Source organism: Ixodes scapularis, unplaced genomic scaffold (assembly GCF_016920785.2).
Source record: "Ixodes scapularis isolate PalLabHiFi unplaced genomic scaffold, ASM1692078v2 PGA_scaffold9__187_contigs__length_104089568, whole genome shotgun sequence".
NCBI classification, from domain to species: Eukaryota; Metazoa; Arthropoda; class Arachnida; order Ixodida; family Ixodidae; genus Ixodes; species Ixodes scapularis.
The window spans coordinates 81,512,632-81,533,490 of NW_024609884.1; the positions used below are offsets into that span (position 1 = coordinate 81,512,632).

Sequence of the window (20,859 nt, forward strand, 5' to 3'; positions counted from 1 at the left end):
ACGCCTTCTGCTTTGGCCATGTCCCTGCCATGCTTGAATTTCTTTCTGCGTGTTGTATTCTTTATATTTAATGTTTCTGTATATATTTCATGACGCGGGCATCCACGAACATAAAGCCGTTGCTTACGCTGCTACCGATGTGAGTTCTGCACTTTTCACGACAGTCCATCGAGCTATAAAACTCGTCCGTTGAACTCGAGTTAAAGGGACACTGACACCCCCCCCCCCCCCCCCCATTTTTTTTTCTTCATGTTTTGCCAGGGGCTTTATTATGGTTGTCGGAGGACTACCCAAATAATATTTTGCAACAGAGTAGTGTATATTTTTAAGAAAGCCAAAAGACGCAACTGCTCGAAACCGAAACCGAAACCCGCGCACGGAGGTCGGAGAAGTGGAGAGAAGAGAGTGAGTGGCGGAAGTCACGTAACTACAACCGACCGAGCGCGTTTTTTTTCCTCCTCTGCGTAGCAGACGACATGCGCGGCGGCGTAGCGGGAACTGTTTGCCTTGCGATTCTTTTGCAGTCATGTTTGTTTCGCTCGCTGTTCTGTACTTCAAGGTGAGTTGTTCTGTACATCGAGGAGTTGGAGATAAGTAATGAGTGCCCGTGGTGAATTTCCGTGATCGGCTCCGAAAAGAATACACCCAAGATGTTGCGTGAAGAGCTGAGGCCGGATTCTCAAAGCGAACTTACGACGAAAAACATGCGTACGACAAATTTGAGAGAAAATCCGTATTCTCGAAACAAAATTGTCGTAACTTTTGCGCAGGTTACGACAGAATCCTACGACAGCTCCGAAGCTGTCTTACGCACTTTCTACGATCAAATTAACATGGCCGACAACGTCGCTCAGCTGCTCGGTTGCGACGACCAACGGATATTTATTTTTCTACCTGCTCTTCTTGCGCGTCCCGACTTCAAGCAGCAAGAAAAAAATGAAGAAGTACTTGAAACTGACCACGACGAACATGAACGCTGGATCCACAGACACCCGGAAAAGGCAGCAAAGGCAACGATCCCACCGACCAAGCGAGCTCGGCAGAATATATAGGCCTAGCAGTCACTCCGACCCGTTCCGGCGCAGCATTGCTCAGACGGTCCTTGGCCAAGACCGTCTGCCCACGACCGGCTGGCTTGCTGAATAAAATATGCCCGCGCGACCCTTATGGACCCTCCCCGTATGAATAGTTTGATAGCTGAACTAAATTTCAGAGGTCAACCTATTCCCCTTATCATCTCGATCACCTTCTTTTCCGAGGCAGCGGTGACGAACGCTGTCGTCGAAAAGGGACTCCTCGATTCTATCTCCTTGTTTTGTGTGATATAGAGCTCAAATAAACGCCGTATGGATTACCTTCGTAACACGGTATGTACACTTCGTTATTAGTATGCCATTTTTAACTGTCGAGCTATATCAGTTTGTGGGAGCTACGCGATGCCGGTCCAACCTTTCTTTGCCGAGTGTCACGTCAATATCGAGTTTCAATCGTAGAAGATCGGTCCCGAAGCGCTTACCGAAACGCAGTCTGAATCCAGCACTTCGATCAAACGCACGCGTCCGCTCCGAGTGTGAACAGGTATTTGCGTGACTCTTGCTGACACTCTCTTTGTTCAAACGTATCTTTTTTAACGTCGGCTCACACCTGCATTTCCGAGGCCGCGAGAAACGCCGCGGCGGTTTGTTTCCATCTACGTCGCTTTGCAAACGACTGGCACGAGCTTTTACCAACGATGACAGTTGTTTTGACTTCGTAGCGATCGAGTTTGTAGCAGTCAACGAAGCGTTTAAATCGTGTTAGCGTCGATATACCACTGCACGGACACGAACCTCAGACAAGCGGTGGTGGAAAAACCGCCCGTGTTTATGAGAACCAGCCTGAACACTAAACATTTACACACAGACAGGACAGGACACACACAGAGCTGTCTATGAAGAAGTGGTTAGCCTGTACGGGAGTCAAAGAAAGAATAAAAACACTTAAGGACAAGGACAGACAGCACAGTTCTTTCAACTAGCAACACACATTTACTGGTGTCTCCTTCAATAGTGCTATCTTCTTCCTAACATTTGAGACTAAAGAGGAAGATGCGGAAATTAATATATTTATATACACCCGGAAAAAAACCACAAATTTACACCCAATACACTAAAGATAAAGAATTCAGAAAGAAAGAAAAAAGAAAAAGAAAAACACTATTGACAAATTGAGATAGAGCGCCCTTTGGCTAATCCAGCTCTGGTTTCAGGTAGTTGATCTCATTTCTGGACAAGGCGAGAGAAGGGGCAGCGATGTTGTGATCGTCATGGGCTATCTTGTATGCCTCAATGATCTCTCTCCCGAGCTTGTTCTTATGTCTCCCAATCGTGCAGGTGTCCTGGAACCGGGCTTCACAGTTCGTACAGAGGCGTTGATGAACCACTATTGGGTGAAAAGTGTCGTCCGAAGCACGAGAGACCTCGAGGACGTGCTCTCGTAGGCGCGTGTTAAGGCAACGACCTGTCTGTCCAATGTATCGGTCGCCACAGGACAACACAGGCTAACCACAATGTGGTTAGCCTGTGTTTGTTATTAAAAATCCACGTGCTCCGAACTATGCCTAGCTCTCTAATTGGTTGTTCGTTTTGCCGAAGACGCCTTTGCCATAGCAACAGCACCGGAAGTCATCGTTTCTCCGTAAGAGGTCGTAACTTTCCTCCTCTCACTTAAGAACGCGTTTGTGAATACCGTTCTCGCCTCATCTTACGATGATCGTAACTTTACGAACTTCGTAGCTAAGTTGTCGTAGGTAAGAGGTTTTTTATGAATCTGGCCTCTGGCTCACATGTCCTGCGTCCGGAAAAAAAGTGGCATTGTGCGACAGAGTTTCCGAAAGATCAACAAGATCGGGACCAATGGCTGGCTGCAATTCCTTATAACATTTACTGGCACCTCGGAAAGCGGACGCAACCTGATTTATATGCTCCTTGCATTTTGTGGAAAGTGTTTATATTGAGTTCGCAGGTGTCGAAAAGGAAATCCCATACCATTTAGTTCAGTGACGTTTCGTCCACAACATTTGTTTGTTATTTTTTTTTGTTTTGTTTCTTCAGTAATAATTGTAAAAAGAAAAAAAAAATGCAAACATCGCAAAATGTCTGAAAAAGAAAAAAAAAAGTACGGTTTCACTGGGGATCGAACCCGCGTGTGAAGCGGACGTCTTTCCACTGAGCTATTGGGGGAACTCCCTTCTCAGTATTAATACAGCCGGTAAACTGTAAGTTGCAAAGTTTGCTGCCGATTTTCCTCCAGCAAAAGCACCCCCGGATCGAAGTCGAAGCACTACGCATTGGCGACATTCGCACCTCGTTAAGAAATCGTAAGCGTGCATATTCAACTCGAAGTACACACTTCGTGCGGTGCTTGACGTTTGCGCGAGCGATGTCTTCAGCCACGAGAAGGGAGCGACGGCTCGGTGACGTCTTCGTGCAAATGGCTTGGTGGTCAGGCGTGTCGTACAGGATGAATACCAATTCTTTTGACCAGTCCCAAATTTCTCTTTTAAAGGCTGACAGAATTCGCCGGTACCGCGAACGACAGTTCTGAAGTAGACGTCCCACGCCCGTCGTCCGCTGCCATCGCCGTCCCTATACGAGTCCCACGATACGCGAAACGACGCACGCACAGAATGCTTCCGGTTCTCCGTGCAACTTTTTTTTCAATCAACGCATTTGCAGCTTTTTAGAAGCAACAAAAATTGTTTTCATATTTTTTCTATTTTTAATATTGAGTGTGTGCCTTCAGTGACCAACGACTTTGATTAAATTTGGTGGTCGCGTCGAGACCTTAGAAAACGGCCCGTGACCACGGAAAAGAGAGTGAGCGACACTCGAACCGGCCAGTTCTTGATCGGCGGTTTTCGGGCGGAAAGAAACCGAATTTCGAGCCGCAAATTGTGTTCTGGGCAGATGGGCTCTCATATGTCATGTACAACTAAAAACCTCGGCCAGCATAAATACCCTGTCAGTGTCCCCTCTAGAGCGCTGTTTCGAATGCAAGTGCACATGTCATCACTATAGGCAAAGCAATGACGTAGCAATCGCGACGCGAGAGGTGACTACGCCTTAATCTGGCCGGCCGCGCTCGGTCTGCGGAAATGTGAGCGTGGGACTCTCGAGCACCATTAGCTCTCTGAAGATGCAAGACGCTACTTTGTCGTCTCGAATCCTTTGCCCTTCGAATGGCTGCGTAGCCGTTCAAGCGGCCGGCGAACCACACGCAGCGTCTTCCAACAACCGTTCGCACAGCATCGCAACCATCCGTCTGCGAGCGTCGGCGGTTCGTGCTAGCACGGGCTCATGTTCGTGGGGGCTCATGTTGGCGGAGTTTCACGCTTGCGGGGGTTCATAAAATGCTCTAATTCAAGTCGGTACGATGAATCACCGGCGCTCGCCTGCGGACTGCATATAGGCGCCAAAAAGGTTGCGATGCTGCGCGGGCGGTCGCTGACAGGCGCTGCTGCCTAGGGTGCGCCGACCACTGGAATGTTTTCGCCGGCATTCACAGGGCGATGATTCTCAACGACAAAGCAGCGTCCTGCATCATCAGCAAGCTAAAGCTGCTCGAGAGTCCCACGCTCACAGTTTATCAGAGCGAACACGGACAGCCAGATCGAGACGCACTCGGCTCTCGCGTCGCGATTGCTGCGTTATTGCTCTGACAGAGCTAAACAATTGACATGTGCACTGACATTCCACACAGTCCTCTCGAAACTTGATGAGCATCAGATAGACGCGTCTATAGCGCGATAGAGTGTCGTGACAACAGAAGACCTTAACCCGGCAGGGACGTAAGCAGAGGGGCGATGTCCGACGACGCCCGCGTCTAGAACGGCGAAATATACACACATCAAATTAACAGCCCCAAAAAAATCTAATTAATATCGCTAGGCGCGCGCCACCCTAGGTACGTCCTATTGACTCTCTGTTCTGCGAATTCCACAAGTCAGCAAGCGCTTTTGCTTATTTTTCTCCTTTTTCTTTAATTTAGGATATACTCAAGTCTTTGAAGCGGCTTGAAGCACATAGCCTCCCCCTCCCCTTCCTCCCTCCCTCCCTCCCCCCATGGGGCATCGTGGTGCGCGGAGATTGTAATTGGTGACAGTGCTATAGAGGTGAACTCACGAATGAAAAACACATTACGGCAGACATTTCTTAAACCATGTAATCAGGAATGCCACAACGTTTCCCGAAATTGAAGTTTAAAAATGCGAACCTAACAGTGTACACATAATTATAAATTTCTTGGTAAATATATAAATATATATATATATATATATATATATATATATATATATATATATATATATATATATATATATATATATATATATATATATACATACGGGGTGTTTTTTATTATTGTTACACATTTGTTTAAAAAAAAAAACGTGAAAGCTACACTAATGCGGTTTGTGCAGGTGGGTTATACGGCCAGGCAGACATTATGTGGGTGGCTAATCTTTGCGATAAGTCGGCTAATTAATTAAAATTCGTTATTTAACTTTTTAATTACTGAAAATAAACATATGGTTTCAATTAGAAACTTGCTGAGCATCATCAAAGACCCCTAAATAAACTATTTTTAGCAGGATATAATGCCGGGGCAGCATTTTACGGCGTTCTGTAAAAACGCTCCATTTGGACGCGTTTCTAGATTTTGGTTTCTTATCGGAGCTTTCTCAATGTTTGCAATGTTTATTTTAAATAAACACTTTCTGCCACCAGCGGTCCGCTGAGTAAAAATCGGTGCTGTTTTGAGGAATTTAGCTTCTTTTTTTTCAATTGTCTCTGCATTTCATAATGTCAGCTTTATGCTGCTTATGCCGGCAACAAAATGTAGGTGTCAAGTGACAATTTTTACGTTTAGGAATTAAAGGAATAGAAAGGAACGATTCAGCCATTCCAGGAGTGGGAATGGGCTCTGTGTCTCCATTCCTAGGAATTGAAAGGAATTGAATTTTCAAAAACTCTAATTTCCCGGAATGGAATTGGAATGGAATGGGGGTGCCCATTCCGTAACACTGTATGGTGACACCAGGTTCGATCTAAAATGGAGCGTAAAAATCGACGCCTGCTCGTAGCAATCTAAACTTTTCGTCAAAAGTGTATTTCACAGGTCGGTTTTTTCTTGTAAAATTAGAAAACGTAGCTCTCTTTCTGTAAAAAATAGCGCCAAGAAACTTGCCAGGGTTTACGGCGGGCGGCGACGCAGACAACGAAGTCCACTAGCGGGGTGTGTTTGGCGTTCGTATTGATAGACGGCGCACCTCCTTATCGCGACGGCTAGCGACCACCGTGGTTTATTAAAATGAACGTAATCTGTTTGAAATATACCTTCGGTTAAAAAATAAATGCGGACGTTAAAAGCAATACTGCAAGTAAAAAAAAAAAAAACAGTCTGCATAACGACGGCGCTTTTGCTGCCAACGGATTTCGTCTGCGTGTCGTCTGCTTTCTTTCGCTGGTCGGCTGCACCTTCGGACGCTGCTCCCGACGCCATTTATCAATACGAACGCCAAACACATCCCCCTACTGGACTTGGTCGTCTGCGTCGCCGCCCGCCATAGACCCTGGAAAGTTTCTTGGCCCTATTTTTTTTACAGGAAGAGAGCTATGCTTTGCAATTTCAGAACAAAAAACCGACCTGTGAAATACACCTTTGACGAAAAGTTTAGATTGCTACGTGCAAGCGTCGATGTTTACGGCACATTTTAGATCGAGCCTGGTGACCTGGGTTTGTGAGCGCACCCCGTTCTGGCCTTGAAAGAGCTGCTGTATTTTTACTCCTTCTCTCTTTTTCTCTCTATCCCTAAGCTGAGAGCGTGCTAAAAGGTCTGCACTCGCCGGACCAATCAATGGTAGACTTTTTATTGCTTGACACCCCTCTCTGTGCGCGAATAACAGCAGAAGCGTGATCACGTGATTTGACGGATGACGCATTAGCCGTTGACAATCCTGAAATGCCTCCTGCGGATCTAGTTTCGCGTGTGGTGCATCCTGCGGGACTGCTGTGAATTTCGTTTTTTTTGGGTAAATGGTATCTCGTTCGAAAAGCCCCACCCGTATGTCGGCAACAAGCGATTTCTTTAAAGAAGCCCAAGATATTCTTGTGACACGTTTAGTGTTCGGTTCGGCAAATAACAGCTTGTGCTACATCGTGCTGTATCTTTACGGATCCCTTCCTTTTCGTTTTTGTGTTTGAGTGGTTGTTTTGCAGTGCCCGTGTCGACATATATCTCGGATTCCATCTTTAAAGTCCGGTATTTTCAACCTACTTGGTGCAACCTACTTGGTGACAATTGATCGTTCTTCTACGGGTACTCTTCCGGATTACTTGTAGAATTAGGCAGTGTCTATTTCCTGGCAGCCGAAAGAATAATTTCCCCAAAATTCTAAGGGCAGTAGCCTACCATTAGCTGACTCAAATCATGTCACAACTGAAGGTAGAATACTGACTTTCTTATTCTGCTTGCGTTTCGTGGAAACACGTATTACAGCCACCTTTTCGTGGATACGTTTCATAGACACACGTTTCGTTGACATAAACGTTTCATCAACATTTGTCACGCGATTAGACCCTTTTCGAAATTTCGAAATCATGCGTAGATTATGCGCGGCTGCCATTAGTTGGTGATGCGCCATGAGCTCACATTGGACACGAGCACTTCGTCATCATTCGGAGTGAACTATCTAAACGCATTCCCCACGACTGCTGCGTAAGAGCTCGGCGCGAGCTCGGAATCAATCATGGCCTTCACGCCGGAAGCGATGAGACCAACTAATGGCGGCTGCGCATAATCGATGCATCATTTCACAATTTTTGGAAGGGTCTATTGCACGCTGTAGGGAAATTGGGTTGGGTGTGTATTCCTGAGGCGCGTGCTCACCAACCCAGCCCACCCGTTCACACCACTTCTTGGTGAGTCGGCAGCGGCTCATTAGAAAAGAAAAAAAGAAAAAAGAAAAAAAAGGAAGCTATTGTGAATTGTTCATGAAAGATCGCGTGTTGATGGAACGATCTGTCGATGAAACGTCGTTCGAGGAACTGATTGCACCGCTAATGAGTGGCGACTGCCGGGAGACTGGACACTACCCAAAAATTACACCGGTTCTTGTTTGCTTTGCAATCTTCTCAGTTGTATAACCGCTGAGTAGTACCTCGTCACATATAACAGATTGCTTAGTTTGCCCTTGTCTACAGAATAAGCTGTGTGTAATAAACTTCCAGGAGATTTGAAAACAATTCCTTGTGTCTGTTTATCTCCTTTTTGCAAACACCTAGGCGAGTGCATATTTCTGTTGAAGGGTACGCTCGATGTTTTAGATGGGTTCATCAAGTTCGAAACGTGTTAAATAAGTTTGAGATGCCCTACCTTCTTTTATATCTAAATACAAGGCAAAAAGAAGAAAAAAACATATAGGCAGCTATAGCACGATGGCAAAGGGAACCGTAAAACGAGCCATAGACTAAGCTGTAGCAAACTATAGAGAGAGCTATAGGCATTAAAAGAAACCATACGAAAAGCTATAGGCGGCTATAGCACAATGGGTGAAGAGAACCGTAGGACAAACTATAAAATAAGATATAGCGGACCATACAGAGAGCAATAGGCGGCTAAAGAAGCAGTAGGACAAGGCATAAGCTGCTATAGCACGCTGTTTAAAAAGATCCATAGAATAAGTCATACAGATATCTATAGCAGACCATTTAAGAAATTATACACGGTTAAAGGAACCAAAACAAAAACCATAGGCGACTATAGCATCTTTTCTAAAAAGACACATAGAGCAAATCATACAAAATTTTATAGCTTTCCATTGGAAAAGCTAGAGACAGCCGTATGAGAGGCCATAGGAAAACCTATAGACAGCCATAGAAGCGACAGTAGCTAATTGGGCCCATTTTCTACAGCCGGCCATACAAAAAATATTTTATAGCCGACCATAAAATAAGCCATACAGATCTCTATAGCAGACCACACAACAAGCTATTGACGGCTGAATGAACCAAAAGAAAAGCAATGAGGGGCTATAGCTTCCTTGCTAAGGAGACCCATAGAGTCTATGGGTCTCTTTAAAAAAAGGCTATAGGCAGCCATAAAAGACATCATATGAAAAAAATAGAGAGCCAGAGAAGCAGCTGTAGCTAATTGGGCCAATTTTTTATAGCCGGCCATACAAAGGATTTTCTACAGCCGACTATAAAGTAAGCCATAAAGATCTCTATAGTACACCACACAAGAAGCTATAGACGGCTAAAGGAACCAAAACAAAAGCCATAGGCGGCTATAGAATCCTTTCTAAAGAGACCCATAGAATCTATGGGTCTCTTTAGAAAAGATGCTATAGCCGCCTATAACTGTCAATAGATTTTTTTTAGCTACCGGGCCAACGATTAATCAGGTTCACGCATTTTTCTTCAGATTTTCTTTCCTTTTACAGATGCTACCTTTAAGCATATTTAAACAAAGGATGTCTGTATCGTTGATTCGTGCTGTCAGTCATTCAGTGGGAGATGTCTCACCGGCAGGTGACGTGGTGAAGTTGAGCTCGGCAGCGACTTGAGAGCGACCCGCGTCGTTCTCTGCGAACACCTTGGCCCGGTAGCGCGTGTAGGGCAGCAGGTCGCTGAAGCCGAGTCTCATGTCCCCCGTGGTGTGGTTCACCAGCCTGCTCTCCCACGGGTCGGCGCTGTCCAGTTCCAAGTAGTAGCGGCGCACGACGCCGTTGGCAAGTTCACAGGGGACGGGCCCCCAGTAGATCACGTACTCGTCACCAGTCCCTTCCAAGTAATTCAGGGCCGTCGGAGTTCCCTCGGGAACTGTATACAAACATCAGATTTACGTTACAGGAAATTATTTTGAGTATTTAGCATGTGCTAAGTACGATGAGACATTTCGACTCAAGTTAGCGCCGTTGAAGATATTAGATGCGTTTGCCGCAGAATAGATAGTTCTCATGCAGGGTGGGGAATAAATATCAGTATCAATACGAGCAAAAAGAAGTGCTCTTCTGAGGACATTGGAGCGTTGAACCTGGTTTCTACCTCCTACTACGTTCCCGAGCTACGTAACGTCGTAGTGTAACAAAATCTGAGCGCAAATGAACGAAGCGAAAACTAAAAAAAGTAATATCCTACTGCACTCTAGTCAGAACTTGACACAAAAACCAGCTACATTTTTGTTCTAACTCAAAAAAGTTAAACTGCTTTTAATCTAGTATGGCGGAGATTACAGCAATAAAAGGTTGTTATTCATGTAGTGGTGAAGAATCACTGTTTTCAATAGCTGCTTGATTTAAATCAAATGAAATCTGATTTAAATGAAATAATTTCTGACCACGGTACTCGCACAAATATAAAAGAAAACATCTGACCGACTCTCGACAAGTGGAGAACCCATCACTGTGCAATCTATTCAGTGTAGTGCATCCAGGTACTGAGGAGGCCAAAAAATGGGCTTCCTCGGTTTTTAGCGATTAGAGCGTACTGCACTTCAAGAAAAACTGCCTATAGAGTCCAGATTCAGCAGGGGCCTTGACTGAACAAGCGTTCGCCATGAAGCAGGTGCACGATCGGTGCCAGGAGCACGTACTCACATAGTCCCAACAGCACAATCCACTTTTGGTGTAGCCTACAGCCTGATCCGATTCTCTAAAGGCGCTCTCATATTGAGGAACCAGTAGGACAACTCTGTCCATCAACACAAGGGAAACATGCTTTCGGCAAAAGCGTAACATTGAGGCGACAGGAACTGTCAGAAAACATGTTTCCGACAACCGTCTTCGCCAATTTGTTGTCAGACAGTCGGAGAACACCCTGTCACACCGCGCCGACGACGCGCCAACAGGCAGGGTTGCCAGGTTAGGCTATAAATAGCCAAATTGGGCTAGTTTTATTTGCAGTTGGCGGGAAAGAGTGCTAGTTGGCTATTTGGCTAGTATTGGGCTATATCTGACCCGTGCTGGGCACACCAAAATGCCTCAAAGCACTTCGGTTTATAGGTTCAAACATGGTATTTTTAGAGTAAGTTACGTAAACATTTGGCGCTTCAGTCTGTTAATTCTGATGAGTATCCGACAGCAAGCAAAGTTGTCTGCTCTTTGCGCACCTTCTGCAATTCTTTACCCCCAAACCTTGTCCGAATGCAAGCGTGTGCTGTTACTCCTCCACCTCACCCAGTGACGGCGCCATTCCTTGCGGCCCCAACAGCACCTGCTCTGCACATTCTTAAGGTTGTCTCTTGATTGGGGTACACCTTTACTAGACGGACTTGCGAAACAGGATGTCAATGGAAACGCTGGAGAGCACTTTGCATGTTAAAGGGAAGCTACGGAGCTTCTTGAGAAAAATGAGTTAGACATGAATTCTAGTGTATTTTTACCTCGTGAACCCGAATACCAAAACCATTTGCCGCGCAAGTATTTTTAAACGCGAGAAAAACGCGAAAGGTGGTCGCTGTCCGTGACGTCATCGACGGATCTTTTGGCTTGCCAAGGCTAGGGAGGCGGGGCTTCAGCCCTATTTTCAAATTGCTCTTATGGCTCTCCGGCGCGTCGCATTGAAATATAATTGTGATATCTGTTATTATAAAGGCCAAATGAACGCAATTCAAGCGTTTTTTCTCAAATGTAGAAGTGCCCCATCTTCCCTTTAAATCCAGACTGTGGGGCAAAGAGAAGTGCTGCAAGGACTTTGTTCTTCAGAGGTTTTTCTGACAAGTTTTAATACCGCAGTAACGTAGCCGTGCTCTGCCGTTGGTTTTGCGAACTAGTGATGCTAATGGTGTGAACATTTCTATTAGATGTATAAAAAGGTATTAATATGGCTTTCGTGTTTAAAATAAACGTTTCAAATAGACAGTTTTTGTTGTTTTCTGGGCTACTTTTGGGCTATTCTGGATCGACACTTAGAAAACTTTTGGGGGTGCGTAGTCAGAGTGGACTATCGTATTTTTCTATATTGAAAAACAGCGCGAATAACACACGGAGAAAGAGAAGAGAACGCACAGCGCCTCGTCTTCTGTGTTCTCTTCTCTTGGTCCATGTGTTACTTGCACTGTTTTTCAATATGAATTATTACCACCCTAGCCCAACTTTCCATTCTAGTATTTTTCTAAGCTGTGACCGATGATACATCGGCCAGTTTGGCCGATGTGTCAATGTTCGAGCACGCGAACATGCAATTTCGCTGCGGTCTACCACTGGGGAGCACCTTCCCTTACTCTGTGTCACATGCATGTGTCAGCCGACATTTGACAGCAGAATTTTGTGCAAGGGGGCTGACAAAACTGCAAGTGAATTCCTGGAAGCCTACAAGGTAGAAAAAGAGGATGATAATTGTGTCAGTCAAACATTGCTGTATTCACACAAGAAAGAATTTGACTAACGTAGAAGTTTGGGCTAGTTGGTATTTCATGATTAAGAATTAAAAATTGATGTCAGCACGAATAAACCTTAGTTCAAGTCAGCGCCTTGTTCGTCTACCGTCTTGCTCTTGTCCGTGTCCTTGCGCTGTTTTAACATGTAATTAAGAAAGCAAGACCTTTTTTGAGCACATGTTACATACTATGACGGTGTGTGTTGTTTACCTCGGTATTTTCTTAACGCTCAGTTGACGTTCGGCACTCGTCCTGTCTATTCCTTCCTTCGTCTGTGTATTTGTGCGCGCTGTCACCAGTTTGTAATCGTGAACCAACTCGCCTGCATCGCAACGTTGATTAGCAGTCGAATGAAGGCTCAGAAGAGACGCGTTCGGATAGAAGCGAATTAGCTGGCATCCAGAAGGCGCGATTTCACGAAGAAACGACCACTTACCGTCTTGTTTCGTTGTGAAGTTGGTCGTAAACTCTGGACCGGGTTTGACGGTCACAGCGTATACAGAGATGATGTAGACGGTGTATGGGCGTAGTTCTTCGAGGTTGACATACTGCGACGATATGGGCACAATTAGTTTGGTTTCGGTTTGTTCGATCGGACTGCACGGGAGGACCAGGCGCAGTGGTCTGTAGGTGACCTCGTAATCACGAATGGGACCATTGGGTGTGGCCGGTGGTAACCAGGTGAAGCTCGCCTGCCGTGAGAAGGTTCTTGTCATCTGAAGTTGCAGAATCTCGCTGGGCGCTGCATGGAAAAAGAAATAACGAAGAAGTAACACTCTGGTAATTTTTGTTTGTTTGTTGGCTCTTTCATTATAGCCTTTTAACCTTCAACTGTATCGCTTAAAGCAAGGGCGGGTAGCTCTTGCCTGTGTCTGACAAACGCCTAACGTTAAATGGCTTGGCATATGCCAAGGTAAAGGGTTTCAGGTGGTTTCGTCCCAATCTCGCATATTGTCAAGCGTATGTTGAGAGCCTAATATTCTGTGTCCTTCTTCAGAAAGCAGTTTTCGGAGACTCGGGGAATAATAACCGCTGCCGCTTGAAAAAGTAAGGAAGTGGCCGAAAGCTGATGGAACGTCATATTATGCCGCCAACTCTGCTGTTTAACATCTAGCGTTCGACGCTTATCGTCCCTGCTTGGGAAGCCCCGCTGAACCTCTATATGGCGAGCACGTATTCTAATCTGCGTGTTTGGCGCATCGGAACGAGAAGGGGGGCGCGCAGTCAAAGGACAATACAAAGAACGCGTAGATAAGGCGCAATGACAGGGCACCGAAGCTGGCGCCAGCATTTGTTCAAGTCTGGGAGAAACAAACCCACAAGGTGCGCGAGAAGCAGTCCAACTTCACGCCGTATAGATAGATACTCGTGGATATATGTACAGTCCTCAGCATACGTGACTGTCCAAAGGCTCGTCCACCGACTCGATGTACCGCCGGGCGTCTCCAGACGGAGCCAAACGGTCGGCTCTCCTGAGTAAATCAAAAATTGTTTTCTCCATTCTTTGCATGTACGCCAAAACAATTATGCGCTACTGTGGCGCTTATTTGAATCAAATATTGTGCAGCTAGAATAGGTAAGCCAATTCTATTTTCTTTCCATTTCACAAATTTTCGAATCGTAGTAAACGCCAGAATAGCCCAGAGCGATTTTCTGATGATTTTGGGGTAAAAGCTTCAGCGATGCTTTTTATATAGTCAAAGCTAGTTTTTAGTTTCTTTCTTTTGACTGCTGATGCTTCATGTATTTATACTCACAACTAATGAATGCATCAGCTTCTAGCACCTCTGTACTAAATCCCAGCACGATAGAATAAGAAACCCATGTATGCGCTCAGTTTAAAGTGCGTTCAATCCATTTTGCCCACGTTGTAGCTCGGCAGGCCGCTTTCGGCCAGCCGAGCTAGGCGCTGCTTCCGCTCCTCTGTCTCGTTCGTCCGCCTTGCACGCTTAGGAGCGTTATCCGCTACCAGAACCGCCGTTCGCACTCATGCGACCGAGTAAGACCGAGAGAGACGAGACCGGTTTTTAAGCCTTTTGCGACTTCTTATGACCGAATTCTCTGCAGCGAAGCTGGTCCTAAGAGATCGCAAGAGGCTTAAAAACCGGTCTGGTCACTCTCGGTCTTACTTGGTCGCAAGAGTGTGAACGGGCCTTGACGCTGCTTTCGCTGTTCACCTTGTTCGCCGGTTTCGGCAGCCCGCTTTCTTCGTTCATAATCCATCTTTCTTGCCACCTACTTGGACCAGCGCTAGTACTTGGTTCACACGCCATTTTGTAGCACAAACCAAGGCATACACACTCCGCACATCTGCAACTTCAGACTCGCCCCAGCATCCGCGCGCGCATTGGCTTCCGCCCCGTGACGTCGCCTTTCTCTCGCCTTTGTATTCAAACTACTGTCCTGCTCTCTACGGGGCGCAATTCCCTTTTCACTGTTTCGTCCACAGGCGGACGCCGTTAGCTTTTCCCTGTCATGTGGGTACGAATGCTAACGCATTATTGAGCCCAATCCGGAACTACGCGAAAAGCGAATAATTCCACCAGAATTAAACATATCTTCGTTGTAATGAAGTTGCAAACGACTAGTCACGTCCAAGCATCTTTCACAATGTTTTTTTTTCTTATTTTCTTACAGATCCTACTTTAAACATATTTGCACAAACGACATCTGTATCGGTGATTCGTGCTGTCAGTCATTCAGTGGGAAATGTCTCACCGGCAGGTGACGTGGTGAAGTTGAGCTCGGCAGCGACTTGAGAGCGACCCGCGTCGTTCTCTGCAAACACCTTGGCCCGGTAGCGCGTGTAGGGCAGCAGGTCGCTGAAGCCGAGTCTCATGTTCCCCGTGGTGTGGTTCAGCAGCCTGCTCTCCCACGGGTCGGCGCTGTCCAGTTCCAAGTAGTAGCGGCGCACGACGCCGTTGGCAAGTTCACAGGGGACGGGCCCCCAGAAGATCACGTACTCGTCACCAGTCCCTTTCGAGTAGTTCAGGGCCGTCGGGGTTCCCTCGGGAACTGTACACAAACATCAGATTTAGATTACCGGGCATTGTTTTCTTAATTTTATTTTTATTTACTTACACTGCAGGCAGCAACGCTGTTCAAGCCGGGGAGGGTTACAAAAGGAATTTAGTCAAAAGATGTTCGAATTGGTTGACATCAGTACATTCTACAAACATTGACAGCAAGCAGTTCCATTGTTCAATTGGCTTAGGAATAAATCACTTTTGAAAAAGGTTAGCTCTAGCAAAGTATGGCAATATAATTTTGGAGTGATTTAGTCGAGCTGATATTTGTGGCACAGCGCGAAGATAGGTGTCACTTGATAGATCGGATGAATTTTTATTAAATAGCTTCAGCCAAGAGATTTGTAGGCGAACGTGGAGCGGTACACGTAGCAGAGCACGTTGGATAGAGTACGGTTCACGCGGAAAGATAAAAACACTGAAAAAACTGTGTGTGTCTTTCCCTCGTGTATTTTCAGTGTTTTATCCTTTCCGTGTGAGCATGGAGCGGCTCAAGCACAAGCTGCTTTAACAAATTAGTTACTTATGTTGAAGTGCGGTAGTCTGATACGATGAATCTTGCAACTAGATGTTTCATCCGCTCTACCTCCGCAATGTCTTTCACAAAATATGGGTCCCACACAACTGAGGCGTACTCTAAGACTGGACGAACTAGAGAAAGATAAGCTTCAGGTTTCACAGGCATGTGACACCTTTTGAGTTTTATTCGAAGAAAGCATGGCTTTCTTAACGCTTTCGTACATATGTTGTTGATGTGCTGGTCCCATTTGAGGCTGTTTTTAATTGTTAGACCTAAGTATTTCAAAGAGGAAACTTCTTGAATGCACTTATTGACAATAAAGTAAATGTAGAAAAAAGTTTTTTTTTTTTTTTTTTTTTGTAGTTCGTGTCATTGATACGGTTTTAGAGAAGTTAATTTCCATTTTCTGAAGGTCGCACCAGTCCGAAAGTTTACAAAGTATTTCTTTCAATGTCGTCTGACAGAAAGAATTTTTGACGAGCGTATACATTACGCAGTCATCCGCGAACAATTTTATACTAACACAGTCATCAATATTTTTGGAAATGTTGTAAATGTAAATTTTAAAAAAAAGTAACGGTGCGAGCACGGAGCACTGTGGTACACCAGACAAAACCTGTAGATTGTCAGACCTAGAGCCATCACGTTCAACGATCGAATTGAGAGCGGTTTTGTAGATAGGCCTTTATCCAACAAACTAAGATATCAGGAAGTCCTGCTTCTTTCGATCTATCAATAAGCAGATTATGAGGCATGCGATCGAACGCCTTAGATAGATCTAAAAAGACTACTTCGATTTGGTGTCAATTGTTGATCGCGGCTGCCATAGGCGTGCGCACGGGAGGGGGGGGGGGGGGAAGGGGGGCAGGGGGGGCGGCCGCCCCCTCTAATCATCTAGGGGGGGGGGGGGGGGGGCGCAAAGTCGGCACGACTCGAGGCGCGACTGCGTCGGCGGTATGGTTTCTTTTTCGACGGCATAAAACACCGACGCCAAAGTTCCCTCCCTCTAGAGAAGCGCGCAGATGTGAACTTCGCCAGTCAGTTTTTTCACGAAACAAAGGAGGAAGAACTCCGCGTCAGCGTTTTTTACCCATGCTTGATGCTTTCGTTGAAGGAATTGAGGCAAGATTCACGCAGGAGACCGTCGTTCTCATATTTGCGATAATGAACATTCTGCGCCTCACTGCCAATGACGAGGAGATAGACGTTGTCACTAGGTATTTTGTCGTAGAGTCTGACAGCTTGCGGGCTGAGCTCCGCTTACTGAAGGCACAGGTTAGCACAGAGTTCATAAACCTCGGTGACTGTAATGAATGGCTAGACTGGTTGCAACAAAACGGTCTCGGAACATTAGTTTATAAGGACATTTTTTAAAATCTTTAAAGGCTTTGCAGTTGTCCCAGTCACTAGCTGCTCATGCAAGCGAACGTTTTCAAAGCTCGCCATTGTGAAAACAAAGCTAGGATGAACTATGAGTCATGACCGGCTTCAGTGGCTGCTTCTACCGTTCGTTGAGCAACAGATTGCATTGTCAACAAGTACTGAGTCAGTCATCGAACAGTTCGCGACAAAATCGCGTAGAATTTTGCTTTAGACTTTTCATGATTGGTGAAAAGTACTATATCTCCCACGTGCTACACATTTTTAGTAATCTAGTCATACAATATTTTTACCACCACAGAAGATATCCATTAGTTTGTGTAATGTTTGTTTAGCATGACATAGTGCGTGCGTGTTATCTTGTGCAAAAAAAGTAATTATGGCCCTTGTTTCTATTACATGTTTCTATCAAGCGCCAGAAAGTCAGATTATCAATTGTACATATGGATGCTCAGAAAAAAAAAATGGCATGTCATAGCGTTTATCTTCAATAATTACTAAATATTGTAACATGTTGTTTCTCGTATTTTTAATCTGCGGTACATTCTCGTGCTTTTAAGCGCTGCCATTACGTTGTGTATTGGGTGGCGTTTTTCGTCCTCTGCATGAATGTTGCAGACGCCATATGACAGTTTTCGCCATGATTAGGTGCACCCATGCGTTTGCCCTGTATGTACACTATAGTTTCCATACTAGCAGAGTCACGTTGAGGCAACATTTTTAAATATTCTGTGCTGTTAAAGACGGCATATGTGTTGTATCTTTCTCCGGTTTAGAAACAATAAAAAATTTTTGTACGCGCGTTCTGTCACTGACGCCTCAGCTGCGCAGGGACTGCCTTTCTTTGCGGACGTTCCACAAGAAAGTAAAACCAAGTGCTTAACAATATTTTGTATATGTTACAATTCAATACTGTTAAAATAAACGTTTCATAACCATATCTCGTCTCAGCACTACAATATGAGCGGAAGGACAGCAGTGGGAGTGCGTTGATAGAAAGGGGGGGGGGGGCGCTCTGGGGAAACCTCGCCCCCCCCTAATGAAAAATCCTGTGCACGCCATGGCGGCTGCAAAATCGTGGACTACAGATATTAGCTGAATCGTTGTGGAAACGTTTCTACGAAACCCATGTTGGTTCTTGTCAAAAAGGTTGGTTGACTCTAGGTAACGAGATATATGGTTAGCGATTATGTGCTCAAGTAATTTGCAACATGTGCCTATTAAAAACATATGTCTGTAATTCCCTGCATCTAATTTGTCACCTGATTCAAATACAGGAACTACTCTTGCGGTTAACCAATCTGCTGGTAGGGAACAGTTATTAAGTGAGGCACTGAAGAACACGTAAAGGTACTCGGAAACTATTTCCGATTGGCGATCAAGAAAAGAATTAGGTATGGCATTAGCACTCCATGATTTCATTACACTGATATTCAACGAAAGCGAAAATATGCCTTTACGACTGGGCACCACATCTGGCATTTTAACAGAAGCCGACGAAGAGACAAATTCATTATTCATAATCAAAAAGGAATCGGGTGTAGTAAGAGCTCAGTGAAAACTGGCATTGAACTAATTTGCGATTTCTTTACCGTTAGTTGACAAAACACCATTATTCTTAGTTGTTCGACTCGTTCACTAGTATCAGATAGAAAGCGCCAATACGTTTGGAATGAATCTATTAGAAAAGAAGTGAGAGTTTGCCCATGTAATTTATGACTTGAGATGCGTATTTTACTGAGTAATTCGTGATTGAGGACGTTCATCTCCGAGCTATTTTTAATTTTTGCCATTCGTTTGCGTTTAACACGCCTCTTATGATGAATTATCTCACGATTGATCCATGGATTGTGTCTTCTGACTGGTTTTCGACGGATCGGAACAAACCTATTGATGCTGGACGTGAAGAGGCTTTTGAACGTTTCCCATAGAAAAGAGACGTCATCGTTGCCCTCAAAATTCGTGAAAGAAAATTGTAAAAGTCATGAACTGATTCATAGTCTGCAGCTGAAAAATCGATGAAAGTCTTATGGGCAAAGGCGTTTTTTTTTTTGTTTTTTTTTTAATAATTAAATTTAGGTTAACCAGTTTGTGATCGGCGATTCCATCTGCGGTAGACACTGTACATACAGTCGCCGGGATCATCTTTGAAAAAAAAATAAGGTCTAGGATTGACTAAGTTGTCTCTGTGACTCAAGTGGGAACAGTGACTATCTGTTTAAGATCGTGGGAAAAGACAGAATCAAGAAGCAGGCGTGCGCTCTCGAGGTCAGGACAGCCGAGATAGCTAAGGCATTGCAGTCAATACAAGGGATGCGCGAACTTTTTTCGAATCGAAGTTTCGACAATAGAATCAAGCGGTTCAAAAGGTTCGAAAGATTTCGATTTGCGAACTTTCTATATTGTAAAATTCGACGGAAGTCGAATTTTCGAACTTGTTAAACTGAGAAGTTCGACACTTTTCGAACCGTCGAACTTATGACGCTAAAAAATCTATCCTTTTCGAACTTTCGAACTTATTACGCTGCAAAATTCGATGCTTGTCGAACTTTCGAACTTGATATACCAGAAAATTCGGTGATTTTCGCACTTTCAAACTTATTTATCAAGAGAAATAAAAAAAATTCGAATTTTCGAATCCCGACATGTCAAAAGTTCGACGACCTTCGAACTTTTAGGGTAAAAGTTCGACGTTCGTCGAACTTCGAAAGACCGGCGGACGGTTTCATTTGAGTTCAAGAATTACATTCGTAATTCTTTTTTTCTTGAATTTTTACATGCGGTGCTGCGTTCCTGACGAAAGACAATGTGTTTATTTCAATGTTCTGGCGGGCTTAGTTTTAAAGAAATAAATTCCCGAAGGGGCGAGGAAGGACGACAGTTTTTCGACGATTGTCGTTTGTGCCATATTTGAAGCAGGCTATAGCCGAAACTATGTATGGTAGAGATGTTAAACTTTTTTAAAAATGATCTATGTATAGCCTAGGTAAGAGTCGTCTCAAGATGTGGATATTGTTATTTAAGATAAGTTTCGAAGAAATGTCCAAACATGTATCTATGGGGAGTTATGCCCTAAACTTGGTATATTTTTTCGTCTAAGTTGTTTGAGGTATCGCATTTAAATTAACACTACAGACAGTACATATCATTGCCATCTGCAGAATACAAAATAATGTATTTATTGTTTTTTCACGTTCAGGATTAAATTAACTCATGGGAGAAGATATCTAATATTGTTCAAGTTCAGCACGTCATTAAAAAATAAACATTTGTTTTTTCGCTTCACGTTCTTGGGACGTGTTTCTTTTAGCCTGCACACATTTTGGCAGAAGAAACTTGTTTCGAAGTTCTGAGCTTCTAAATATGCAAGAATACAACACTTCCGGCGAATTCTTGATAGTTTTTTTTTCTTCGGCATAGCTGTGAACTTCCGAACCACTAACCATGTGACAAGTAGTGCCTTCTGACAACGAGTTTTTGAGAATGAACATCTACTCGATCTTTTATGCAGTGAA

At 44.6% G+C, this 20,859-nt stretch overlaps 1 protein-coding gene across 1 annotated transcript in view; it reads right to left on the reverse strand.

Moving 5' to 3' along the window:
* LOC8034325 (phosphatidylinositol phosphatase PTPRQ-like) overlaps positions 1-20,859 on the reverse strand; it is a 190,946-nt gene that overhangs the window by 71,772 nt on the left and 98,315 nt on the right. The window contains exon 5 of the mRNA XM_042287453.1: positions 9,565-9,861. Within this exon, the coding sequence (XP_042143387.1) occupies positions 9,565-9,861 (297 nt within the window). The remainder of the gene's footprint in view (positions 1-9,564; positions 9,862-20,859) is intronic.